The following is a 12993-nucleotide window of genomic DNA, read 5'->3' as shown; positions in this document are numbered from 1 at the left end:
CGTGATAAAATGAAACTCGCGCGAAATCCCGCGGCGCACGGTGCAGTGCGCGCGATGCGCCCATTAAACCCTATGGGCGCTGCGCGCGGAATTGCGCAATTGCGCGCGATAAAGAGCACAAAGCAGTGTTAACTCAGTGGTGCAAAGCTTATCACGTCTTAAGTCTTTTAGGTGTGATAACTGAGTTATCACCGCTTTGTGAATCAGGCCCATTGTGTGTATTTTGGGGAAACCGCTTTCACATTATGTGTTGTTTGGGGAAACACCGCCTCATTATGTGTATTTTATACCCCTGGTATAGAGGTTAGTGTTAGGCATAGGTATAGGGGTTAGTATAAGGCATTACTAGTGCGGTTAGTTGTAGGTAGAGGGATTAGTGTTAGGTATAGGGGTTAGTATTAGGCATTACTAGTGGGGTTAGTGTTAGTTGTAGATAGAGGGATTAGTGTTAGGTATAGGGGTTAGTATTAGGCATTACTAGTGGGGGTTAGTGTTAGTTGTAGGTAGAGGGATTAGTGTTAGGTATAGGGGTTAGTATAAAGCATTACTAGTGGGGTTAGTGTTAGTTGTAGATAGAGGGATTAGTGTTAGGTATAGGGGTTAGTATTAGGCATTACTAGTGGGGTTAGTGTTAGTTGTAGATAGAGGGATTAGTGTTAGGTATAGGGGTTAGTATTAGGCATTACTAGTGGGGGTTAGTGTTAGTTGTAGGTAGAGGGATTAGTGTTAGGTATAGGGGTTAGTATAAAGCATTACTAGTGGGGTTAGTGTTAGTTGTAGGTAGAGGGATTAGTGTTAGGTATAGGGGTTAGTATTAGGCATTACTAGTGGGGTTAGTGTTAGTTGTAGATAGAGGGATTAGTGTTAGGTATAGGGGTTAGTATAAAGCATTACTAGTGGGGGTTAGTGTTAGTTGTAGATAGAGGGATTAGTGTTAGGTATAGGGGTTAGTATAAGGCATTACTAGTGGGGGTTAGTGTTAGTTGTAGATAGAGGGATTAGTGTTAGGTATAGGGGTTAGTATTAGGCATTACTAGTGGGGGTTAGTGTTAGTTGTAGGTAGAGGGATTAGTATTAGGTATAGGGGTTAGTATAAAGCATTACTAGTGGGGGTTAGTGTTAGTTGTAGATAGAGGGATTAGTGTTAGGCATAGGGGTTAGTATAAGGCATTAGTAGTGGGGTTAGTGTTAGTTGTAGGTAGAGGGATTAGTGTTAGGTATAGGGGTTAGTATTAGGCATTACTAGTGGGGGTTAGTGTTAGTTGTAGATAGAGGGATTAGTGTTAGGCATAGGGGTTAGTATAAGGCATTAGTAGTGGGGTTAGTGTTAGTTGTAGGTAGAGGGATTAGTGTTAGGTATAGGGGTTAGTATTAGGCATTACTAGTGGGGGTTAGTGTTAGTTGTAGGTAGAGGGATTAGTGTTAGGTATAGGGGTTAGTATAAAGCATTACTAGTGGGGTTAGTGTTAGTTGTAGATAGAGGGATTAGTGTTAGGTATAGGGGTTAGTATTAGGCATTACTAGTGGGGTTAGTGTTAGTTGTAGATAGAGGGATTAGTGTTAGGTATAGGGGTTAGTATTAGGCATTACTAGTGGGGGTTAGTGTTAGTTGTAGGTAGAGGGATTAGTGTTAGGTATAGGGGTTAGTATAAAGCATTACTAGTGGGGTTAGTGTTAGTTGTAGATAGAGGGATTAGTGTTAGGTATAGGGGTTAGTATTAGGCATTACTAGTGGGGGTTAGTGTTAGTTGTAGGTAGAGGGATTAGTGTTAGGTATAGGGGTTAGTATTAGGCATTACTAGTGGGGTTAGTGTTAGTTGTAGATAGAGGGATTAGTGTTAGGTATAGGGGTTAGTATAAAGCATTACTAGTGGGGGTTAGTGTTAGTTGTAGATAGAGGGATTAGTGTTAGGTATAGGGGTTAGTATAAGGCATTACTAGTGGGGGTTAGTGTTAGTTGTAGATAGAGGGATTAGTGTTAGGTATAGGGGTTAGTATTAGGCATTACTAGTGGGGGTTAGTGTTAGTTGTAGGTAGAGGGATTAGTATTAGGTATAGGGGTTAGTATAAAGCATTACTAGTGGGGGTTAGTGTTAGTTGTAGATAGAGGGATTAGTGTTAGGCATAGGGGTTAGTATAAGGCATTAGTAGTGGGGTTAGTGTTAGTTGTAGATAGAGGGATTAGTGTTAGGTATAGGGGTTAGTATTAGGCATTACTAGTGGGGGTTAGTGTTAGTTGTAGGTAGAGGGATTAGTGTTAGGCATAGGGGTTAGTATAAGGCATTAGTAGTGGGGTTAGTGTTAGTTGTAGGTAGAGGGATTAGTGTTAGGTATAGGGGTTAGTATTAGGCATTACTAGTGGGGGTTAGTGTTAGTTGTAGGTAGAGGGATTAGTGTTAGGTATAGGGGTTAGTATAAGGCATTACTAGTGCGGTTAGTTGTAGGTAGAGGGATTAGTGTTAGGTATAGGGGTTAGTATAAGGTATTACTAGTGCGGTTAGTGTTAGTTGTAGGTAGAGGGATTAGTGTTAGGCATAGGTAACAGGGAAGTCAATAGTAGAAATCCTATATAATAATATACAAGTGTCTCTGCGTCCTGTCCCTGTGTCAGTGCTTTTGCGCATGCGCTGCACTGACAGCCGTTGGAACAGGATGAGGACAGGCCAGGGGGCTGGGCGGGCGTGTGCGCCAGGCGTGTGCAGGTGCGCGGTGGGTGGGAGCGTGTCCATGCGCGCTGACGTGCGTTGGTGACAGACCTAGAGCCTGTTTTTAAAATGGGCTTAGGTCGACTAGTGTAGTAATAAATAATGTATTACTGGCATCATCTGGTGCTGAACTGAACACAGAATGAGTCAGTATGTTCTCTGGGAATGAGGCCTTACAAGTTTTAGGGGAGACCCTAGCGAAAGTTTTCTGGGGGGGCAGTGATTCTAAGTAACACCCCCTGGTGGGCACCTATCTGTATTCTGCCACCACAATGAAGCTCGTGTAATGCTGCAGCACTCTGGGTTACATCTATTTCTGCTGCGCTCTGTATTTAAAAAAATAGGGGGGAAAAAACAGAAACAAGTTTGTAGAATACTGTAAGCCTTAAAGGATTCTACAAACTTGTTTCTGTTTTGTTTTTCTTTCCTTTTGTTCCTTAAAGTTGAAGGAAATGCTCAGAGGTCTCACTGAGGAACTTTGGTCGCTGTGACCACGAAGGCCGGACCGGATATTATAGGCAACTCTGGAAATCATCAACCAGCTTCTGTTTTCAGAGATAAACAGCCGGAGATTCCAGGGATGATCTCTCTACTCTCATCAGACCTCCTGCAGTCAGCAAGGTAGCATGCGAGGAAAGAGAGATCTTACTCAGGGCAGGTCTTCTCTAGAGGCAACATAGGCCAAGGCTAAGAGAGGAGGCTGCACACAGAGGAGGACAATGCGTGGCCATGGAAGACCAGCCGCACTGTCACTGGGATGGGAATGGTGCAAACGAAGGGGGCTGCACAGAACATGACGGGGGCTGCACAGAACATGACGGGGGCTGCACAGAACATGACGGGGGCTGCACAGAACATGACGGGGGCTGCACAGAACATGAGCGGGGCTGCACAGAACATGAGCAGGGCTGCACAGAACATGAGCGGGGCTGCACAGAACATGAGCGGGGCTGCACAGAACATGGGCGGGGCTGAACAGAACATGGGCGGGGCTGAACAGAACATGGGCGGGGCTGAACAGAACATGGGCGGGGCTGAACAGAACATGGGCAGGGCTGAACAGAACATGGGTGGGATGCACATGAAATGGGAGAATGCTACATGGGGCTGCTATACTTGGAATGAGGATTGTTGGGTACATAAAACATGCGGCTGCTGTATATGGAAGAGGTTGTCCACACAGAGAATACACATTGCCCTAACTTTACAAACAGGAAGTGACAACACCCTCAAAACTTTGTTCTCTCTCTCTCTTCCAGTTATTTCCGGATCATACCGGGACATCTCGGGATATGGAGACTCCGGTAAGAAACTCTTTATGTCACGGAAAAAGCGTATCTACAAATGTATCTTTTTGTTCCCCCAAAGTCTAAGCTGCCGTCCCTATTATATCCACTGGGAACCCCAATATTGTCACATTGGGGTTCCTGTGAGGTTGCTGCATCATCATTCCCCTGTGCCATATCCAGCATGGGGGGCGGTTGATGAACGATGCTGTGGTGTGTAGGGCGGAAACTGAAAGTCCTGGAAGGAGATTTGGCACACAGGCCTTTTGGCCAGTAGTTTGCATAGCTCCCAACTGTCCCTCTTTCGGAGGGACAGTCCCTCTTTGGGAGCCCTGTCCCTCTGTCCCTCTTTCTCCCTCATTTGTCCCTCTTTCTGTATATATATATATATATATATATATATATATATATATATATATATATATTTCTCTGCAAAAATTTTTTGACTGTAAACTTTATTCCCATCCTTTAAATTGATATATTACTAATTGTAAAATGTTACTATGAAGGAAAATGACCCAGGATAGAGAGGACCAGTGTGGTTTGAATTATAAAACATATTTTATCTTATGAAATCTTTATGGTATGCGTGACTAGGGGTGTGATGGGGGCGTGATCAGGGGTGTGGCAGGGGCGTGGCTTAAGTGTCCCTCTTTCTCATCTCAAAAAGTTGGGAGGTGTGAGTTTGGACTTTGCAAAAAGGTACTTGGACATTAGAGTATTTCAGAAAATAAGGACTATTTTAAGTATTGTGCTGGGAGAGCAAATGTTCATAAAACCTTGGAAGCCGCCCACAACTGAGCACCAGTAACTGAATATATATGAAATGAAGCACCCAAGGGAACAATGCAATAGTGTGCGGCGGGATGGGGGGAGGGCCACTATAACAGCAATGTTATACTGTGCGTGCGCGGGGCGCAGAATACCCTTATGTGCCCAGCGCAGTATAACATTGCTGCTATTCAGGGCTGCGGCGATCATGGAGGGGGAATTAACTTTAAAATGCGGCACAGCTACGTTCTCTCCTGGGGAAGATGGCGGATCTCATATGGGCGGGGCCAGAGGAGCTGCACCCTGTAGCTAAGCACCAATGATCTCCCAATCCCCCCCTTCCCCACAGCAGCACCCTTCTTTCCCTCTATTATGTACTTCTTTTATGGGTGGGTTCATTTTATATATTTTCAGTTGCGGGTGCTCAGTGGCCTTTAATATGATTCTTCAGTTTGATATCATTTATCCCGGTCATTATACTGAAGTCAAAGTCAACAGTTAGTGTACATTAAAGTGGATCCGAGATGAACTTTTACTCATTGCATAATTGTGTTCCTTTCCTATTGTTTATAGGGCATTCCTCAAGCCAAATACTTTTTTTGTTTTTGTTTTAATACTTTAATTCCCTATAAACTAAACAAGCCTCGCCCACAGCTTTTCAGAGAGCCTTGGCATTTTCAGACAGTAGCAAGGGCTCATGGGAGCTCAGTCTGGGCAGGAGGAGGGGGAGGTATTACTAGCCAGAGATTTCAGAGGCAGAGGAGAGGAGGGAGGAGGAGGGGGGATTAGACTGAGTGCTGAAGATGCAGATAAGCTTGCCTGTGTGTAATATTTACAAACAACATGGCTGCTGTCATTGTATCACAGGAAGAAATAATCATATTCTATTGAAGTTGTTTGCAGCTAGATTTGCTGTGTAAACTATCTAAACTTTAGATAAGATATATATAGACAAGGTACTTGTTATAGTTAGTTTTTCATCTCGGATCCGCTTTAACTACAGCACTGGATATGGCTCTGCTGTTACATCCAGCCTGCAGTGTGAACAGACCAGTGGGATCATCTCATGCAAGTCCATTCTTTAGATCAGTCTATTGCAATGGATTCTCTTGGACAAGTGAGTCTGTCTCTTTAAGTGATTTGTGGAGATCACAGTTTGGGAAAGAACATTGTATAGACATGCTGTTCACCTCCCAACCGAGCATCATGTACTGCTGAATGGAGAGGGAAGGGGAGACATGAGAGCAGCTTCGCACTGCAGGAAACTAGCTTGAAGGTCTTTCAGTAAACAATAGGCATCAAATGACACTGATCCAACTGAAAGGATCACTACTATGGAAAATATCTATGATCATTGATTCTCCTAGGATGTATCCTGCTTTATTTTTGTCTGATTGGCTAGGTAGGATCATGTGGTCAGGTTTCACTTTTACAAATTGGTAAACAGAGGCGCCAAAAAAGGATAAAAGTGTTTAAAAACAGTTTAAAAGGGGGAAGTTTTGGTGGACTTACCTCCCTCGTAGAGAAAACAGACTGCGAGACGTTACTATGGTTCACAGTAACGTTTATTAGATACTCCAAACGTGCAACGCGTTTCTCAGGTCACAGCCCTGCTTCATCAGGCAATACATTGGAGAATGCTGAGGGAGAGAGGACAGAGTGCCAGAGGACAGACAGAGTGCTAGAGGACAGAATGCCAGCGTGCCAGAGGACAGAGTGCCAGAGGACAGAGTGCCAGAGGACAGAGTGCCAGCGGACAGAGTGCCAGCGGACAGAGTGCCAGCGGACAGAGTGCCAGCGGACAGAGTGCCAGCGGACAGAGTGCCAGAGGACAGAGTGCCAGAGAACAGAGTGCCAGAGGACAGAGTGCCAGCGTGCCAGAGCACAGAATGCCAGAGGACAGAGTGACAGCGTGCCAGAGGACAGAGTGCCAGAGGACAGAGTGCCAGAGGACAGAGTGCCAGAGGACAGCGTGCCAGAGGACAGCGTGCCAGAGGACAGCGTGCCAGAGGGCAGAGTGCCAGAGGACAGCGTGCCAGAGGGCAGCGTGCCAGAGGACAGAGTGACAGCGTGCCAGAGGACAGAGTGCCAGAGGACAGAGTGACAGCGTGCTAGAGGACAGAATGCCAGAGGACAGAGTGCCAGAGGACAGAGTGCCAGAGGACAGAGTGCCAGAGGACAGAGTGCCAGAGGGCAGAGTGCCAGAGGACAGCGTGCCAGAGGACAGAGTGCCAGAGGACAGAGTGCCAGAGGACAGAGTGCCAGAGGACAGCGTGCCAGAGGACAGCGTGCCAGAGGACAGCGTGCCAGAGGACAGAGTGCCAGAGGACAGCGTGCCAGAGGACAGAGTGACAGCGTGCCAGAGGACAGAATGCCAGAGGACAGCGTGCCAGAGGACAGAGTGCCAGAGGACAGCGTGCCAGAGGACAGCGTGCCAGAGGACAGAGTGCCAGAGGACAGAGTGCCAGAGGACAGAGTGCCAGAGGACAGAGTGCCAGAGGACAGAGTGCCAGAGGGCAGAGTGCCAGAGGACAGCGTGCCAGAGGACAGAGTGCCAGAGGACAGAGTGCCAGAGGACAGAGTGCCAGAGGACAGCGTGCCAGAGGGCAGCGTGCCAGAGGACAGAGTGACAGCGTGCCAGAGGACAGAATGCCAGAGGACAGCGTGCCAGAGGACAGAGTGCCAGAGGACAGCGTGCCAGAGGACAGCGTGCCAGAGGACAGCGTGCCAGAGGACAGAGTGCCAGAGGACAGAGTGCCAGAGGACAGAGTGCCAGAGGACAGAGTGCCAGAGGACAGAGTGCCAGAGGACAGAGTGCCAGAGGACAGAGTGCCAGAGGACAGCGTGCCAGAGGGCAGCGTGCCAGAGGACAGAGTGACAGCGTGCCAGAGGACAGAATGCCAGAGGACAGCGTGCCAGAGGACAGAGTGCCAGAGGACAGCGTGCCAGAGGACAGCGTGCCAGAGGACAGCGTGCCAGAGGACAGAGTGCCAGAGGACAGCGTGCCAGAGGACAGCGTGCCAGAGGACAGCGTGCCAGAGGACAGAGTGCCAGAGGACAGAGTGCCAGAGGACAGAGTGCCAGAGGACAGAGTGCCAGAGGACAGAGTGCCAGAGGACAGAGTGACAGAGCGCCAGAGGACAGAGTGCCAGAGGACAGAGCGCCAGAGGACAGAATGCCAGAGGACAGCGTGCCAGAGGACAGAGTGCCAGAGGACAGCGTGCCAGAGGACAGCGTGCCAGAGGACAGCGTGCCAGAGGACAGAGTGCCAGAGGACAGCGTGCCAGAGGACAGCGTGCCAGAGGACAGCGTGCCAGAGGACAGCGTGCCAGAGGACAGCGTGCCAGAGGACAGAGTGCCAGAGGACAGAGTGCCAGAGGACAGAGTGACAGCGTGCCAGAGGACAGCGTGCCAGAGGACAGAATGCCAGAGGACAGCGTGCCAGAGGACAGAGTGCCAGAGGACAGAGTGCCAGAGGACAGAGTGCCAGAGGACAGAGTGACAGCGTGCCAGAGGACAGCGTGCCAGAGGACAGAGTGCCAGAGGACAGAGTGCCAGAGGACAGAGTGCCAGAGGGCAGAGTGCCAGAGGACAGAGTGCCAGAGGACAGAGTGCCAGAGGACAGAGTGCCAGAGGACAGAGTGCCAGAGGACAGAGTGCCAGAGGACAGAGTGCCAGAGGACAGAGTGCCAGAGGACAGAGTGCCAGAGGACAGAGTGCCAGAGGACAGAGTGACAGAGCGCCAGAGGACAGAGCGCCAGAGGACAGAATGCCAGAGGACAGCGTGCCAGAGGACAGAGTGCCAGAGGACAGCGTGCCAGAGGACAGCGTGCCAGAGGACAGAGTGCCAGAGGACAGAGTGCCAGAGGACAGAGTGCCAGAGGACAGCGTGCCAGAGGACAGCGTGCCAGAGGACAGCGTGCCAGAGGACAGAGTGCCAGAGGACAGAGTGCCAGAGGACAGAGTGACAGCGTGCCAGAGGACAGCGTGCCAGAGGACAGAATGCCAGAGGACAGCGTGCCAGAGGACAGAGTGCCAGAGGACAGAGTGCCAGAGGACAGAGTGCCAGAGGACAGAGTGACAGCGTGCCAGAGGACAGCGTGCCAGAGGACAGAATGCCAGAGGACAGCGTGCCAGAGGACAGAGTGCCAGAGGACAGAGTGCCAGAGGACAGAGTGCCAGAGGACAGCGTGCCAGAGGACAGAGTGCCAGAGGGCAGAGTGCCAGAGGACAGAATGCCAGAGGGCAGAGTGCCAGAGGACAGAGTGCCAGAGGACAGCGTGCCAGAGGACAGCGTGCCAGAGGACAGAGTGCCAGAGGACAGAGTGCCAGAGGACAGAGTGACAGCGTGCCAGAGGACAGCGTGCCAGAGGACAGAGTGCCAGAGGACAGCGTGCCAGAGGACAGAGTGCCAGAGGACAGAGTGCCAGAGGGCAGAGTGCCAGAGGACAGAATGCCAGAGGGCAGAGTGCCAGAGGACAGCGTGCCAGAGGACAGCGTGCCAGAGGACAGCGTGCCAGAGGACAGCGTGCCAGAGGACAGAGTGCCAGAGGACAGCGTGCCAGAGGACAGCGTGCCAGAGGACAGCGTGCCAGAGGACAGAGTGCCAGAGGACAGAATGCCAGAGGACAGAGTGCCAGAGGACAGAGTGCCAGAGGACAGAGTGCCAGAGGACAGCGTGCCAGAGGACAGAGTGCCAGAGGACAGAGTGCCAGAGGACAGCGTGCCAGAGGGCAGCGTGCCAGAGGACAGAGTGACAGCGTGCCAGAGGACAGAGTGCCAGAGGACAGCGTGCCAGAGGACAGCGTGCCAGAGGGCAGAGTGCCAGAGGACAGAGGACAGAGTGCCAGAGGACAGAGTGCCAGAGGACAGCGTGCCAGAGGACAGAGTGCCAGAGGACAGAGTGCCAGAGGACAGAGTGCCAGAGGACAGCGTGCCAGAGGACAGAGTGACAGCGTGCCAGAGGACAGAGTGCCAGAGGACAGCGTGCCAGAGGACAGCGTGCCAGAGGACAGCGTGCCAGAGGGCAGAGTGCCAGAGGACAGAGTGCCAGAGGACAGCGTGCCAGCGGACAGAGTGCCAGCGGACAGAGTGCCAGCGGACAGAGTGCCAGAGGGCAGCGTGCCAGAGGACAGAGTGACAGCGTGCCAGAGGACAGAGTGCCAGAGGACAGCGTGCCAGAGGACAGAGTGCCAGAGGACAGAGTGCCAGAGGACACTTCGCCCAGGACCCACATAAAACCATGGTCTACCATACAACATCTTCTACACAGTAGTGTACAGAAAAATAAAAAATGGTTCCGCTATACAAGTGTCATAGGTGATCTAACCAACTCAAATGACTAAAAGTATGCGAATGTGCACAAGATTTATAAACCTCAACATGAGTGATTGTATGGAGCGCTTGTCTCTATAACAGTAGCTAATACATACAAACCTTCAGTATATATCACATGTATATCATAAAAAGATTTCAATAGGTAGGTTTCACTTTTACTTCCTGTGTTGGTTGATCAATACCAGCCAATCAGAGAACTATAAATCAATCACCTGATAAAATGATCATGTTCCTCTACGTGAATTCTTGTTGCGATTCTCTAATCATATTATCATTATTATTATTTTATATTTCACCAGGGCTTTGATACCGAGGAAATTGATCCTGATGAGGAATGGGTTCTTCTTGAAGATAAAGACATACAAGAGATTAGGTCAGCCATAGATGAAGTCAACTTCAGCAAAGCTGTTGAGAAGATTAAACAACGTTTAGAAGAATTAGGAAGCATTCCATTAAATATCGCCATAACAGGAGAATCGGGTACCGGAAAATCCACGTTCGTCAATGTCATCCGTGGTCTGAGTGATGAAGATGAAGGTGCAGCTGAGACTGGGGTGGTAGAGACCACAGCAGAGCCCACTGCTTACTCACATCCAGACTATGAAAACGTGAAGTGGTGGGACCTCCCAGGTATAGGAACACCCAATTTTAAGGCAGAAGACTACTTGGAGGCTGTTAATTTCTCCTTCTATGACTTCTTCATTATCATTTCATCTCAAAGATTCAAAGAGTGCAACCTCCAGCTAGCTCTTGCCATCCAGCAGATGGGGAAGAAGTTTTATTTCGTACGATCAAAAGTTGACGAAGATATCTATTCAACAAAAAAACGAAAACCCAAAAGTTTTGATGAAGAGGCGTTGCTGAAAAAAATAAGGGCCGACTGCACTGAGAATTTTGCTAAAGAAGATATTAATGACCCCAAATTGTTCCTTCTCAGCCTTTTGGACAAGGACAAGTATGACTTTGACCTCTTACAAGAGTCTCTAGAGAAGGAATTGCCAAGTCACAAGAGAACTGTTTTCCTGCTCTCCCTACCAAATATATCCAGGTCCGTGCTGGAAAGAAAGAGAGAAGCCTTGAAACAACAGATATGGAAGAAAGCCTTGCTTTCCTGCACTGCTGCAGCGATTCCAATACCAGGTCTGGGCTTTGCTTGTGATGTCACCATCTTGGTGAAGGCTATGAGAGAATATCAGAGAGTTTTTGGTCTAGATGATGAATCACTTGGCAGATTATCCAGAACGTCAGGGAAAAGTATAGAAGACCTAAAGTCCTCCATCAAATCGCCTCTAGTGGTTGGAGAAATAAACAAAGAGATTGTCATTAAGATGCTCACTAAAGGCACCATGGGAACAGTCGTTTTAGCTGAACATTTCCTAAACAAGATTCCACTACTTGGTTCCTTGGCTGCCGGAGGTCTTGCTTTTGCTACCACAAACGCCATGCTCCAGGGGTTCCTGAAGGAGTCTGTAGAGGATGCTCAGAGAGTTCTCATAAAGGCTTCAGAGGACTCTGTGGATTAAGAATAAGGAAAATAGATCGCTCTTTCTGTAACAAACATATATGGTGGTAAATTACTATGAGGGCTTTCAGGTAAAAGTAATACTAATTTGATCTAACATCTGCACAGCTTTTTGCACAGGGGAAGTTTAGCGAGCAGAAGGGTTTGATGGTTTGCTGATGGTATCAGGGCCAATTCTAGCCACTATTGAACCCTGGGCACAAATTGCATGGGACCCTCTCTGACTCACTTTCCCCCCTCCCCTGTAAGGGTCAACAGGTGGCAATTGCGCAGGTTGCCCCTACGAAAGCTCTGGTCCTAGATGGTATGCAGTGGTAATTCTCAAAGTGCTGTCCAAGGATGTTTGCGAAGTGATCCCCAGTCCACTCTCATATTTTATGTTTTACCTTAACCACTTAAACCCATCTCGGATATATCCGTCCAGATAGGCTTCACTGCTGCCGCTGTGATCACGCGCGCTCCCGCTGCCTTCTGTTATCCTGGAGATCAGTGAATGGGAACAAACTTCCTATGCATTGATCGAAGTCCCCATATGAAAGGCTGACACCTTTATTTCCAAAGAAAATATTGGCGCCATACTTTGTGATAGGGACATAATTTAAACAGTGTAATAACCGGGACAAATTAGAAATTAAAATACATGGGTTTTAATTATGGTAGCATGAATTATTTTAAAACTATAATGGCCGAAAACTGAGAAATAATGAATTTTTTCCATTTTTTTTTCTTAATGTTCCTGTTAAAATGGATTTATAATAAAATAATTCTTAGCAAAATGTACCCCCCAAAGAAAGCCTAATTGGTGGCGGAATAAACAATATATAGATCAATTCATTGTGATAAGTAGTGTTAAAGTTATTGGTGAATGAATGGGAGGTGAAAGTTGCTCGGATGCATAAGGTGAAACGACACTGATGGCTGAAGTGGTTAATCTGGAGCATTTGTATGTGAGAAAGACATAGGGAAACGTTGGGGAACGATGGTCTCTACAGCACTTGTGTTCAAAGCGGTCCATGACACCAATGAACATACATATTTGATTTGGAAGGGGTGTCTTCTTATCACTCAAAAAAATTACAGTTTTACATGCAGAAGTTTTGTGACATTATTTAAAAAAATGAATGGAATTAATCTTCACACTCTCTGTGTGAGCCTCCTGTGTGAGCCTCCTGTGTGAGCTTCCTGTGTGAGCCTCCTGTGTGAATTCATTCCTGTGTGAGCCTCCTGTGTGAGCCTCCTGTGAGCTTCCTGCGTGAGCCTCCTGTGTGAGCTTCCTGGGTGAGCCCCCTGTGTGAGCCCCCTGTGTGAGCTTCCTGTGTGACCTTCCTGTGTGAGCTTCCTGTGTGAGCCTCCTGTATGACCTTCCTGTGTG

The 12993-nt window shown here is 48.5% G+C and overlaps 1 protein-coding gene across 3 annotated transcripts in view; it reads left to right on the top strand.

Annotated features, from left to right (window-relative positions):
* Positions 1-12451, top strand: part of LOC137522003 (interferon-inducible GTPase 5-like) — a 50869-nt gene extending 38418 nt beyond the window's left edge. For all 3 annotated transcript variants that reach the window (XM_068242008.1, XM_068242006.1, XM_068242007.1), the window contains exons 4-5: positions 3965-4009; positions 10399-12451. In XM_068242008.1, coding sequence (XP_068098109.1) covers positions 3965-4009; positions 10399-11622 — 1269 coding nt within the window. In that variant the 3' untranslated portion in view covers positions 11623-12451. The remainder of the gene's footprint in view (positions 1-3964; positions 4010-10398) is intronic.
* The last annotated feature ends 542 nt before the right edge of the window (positions 12452-12993 follow it).

Source organism: Hyperolius riggenbachi, chromosome 6 (genome assembly GCF_040937935.1).
Source record: "Hyperolius riggenbachi isolate aHypRig1 chromosome 6, aHypRig1.pri, whole genome shotgun sequence".
NCBI lineage: Eukaryota > Metazoa > Chordata > Amphibia > Anura > Hyperoliidae > Hyperolius > Hyperolius riggenbachi.
The sequence above is the reverse complement of the archived record's forward strand: the minus strand, read 5'-3'. Positions and strand labels throughout refer to the sequence as shown.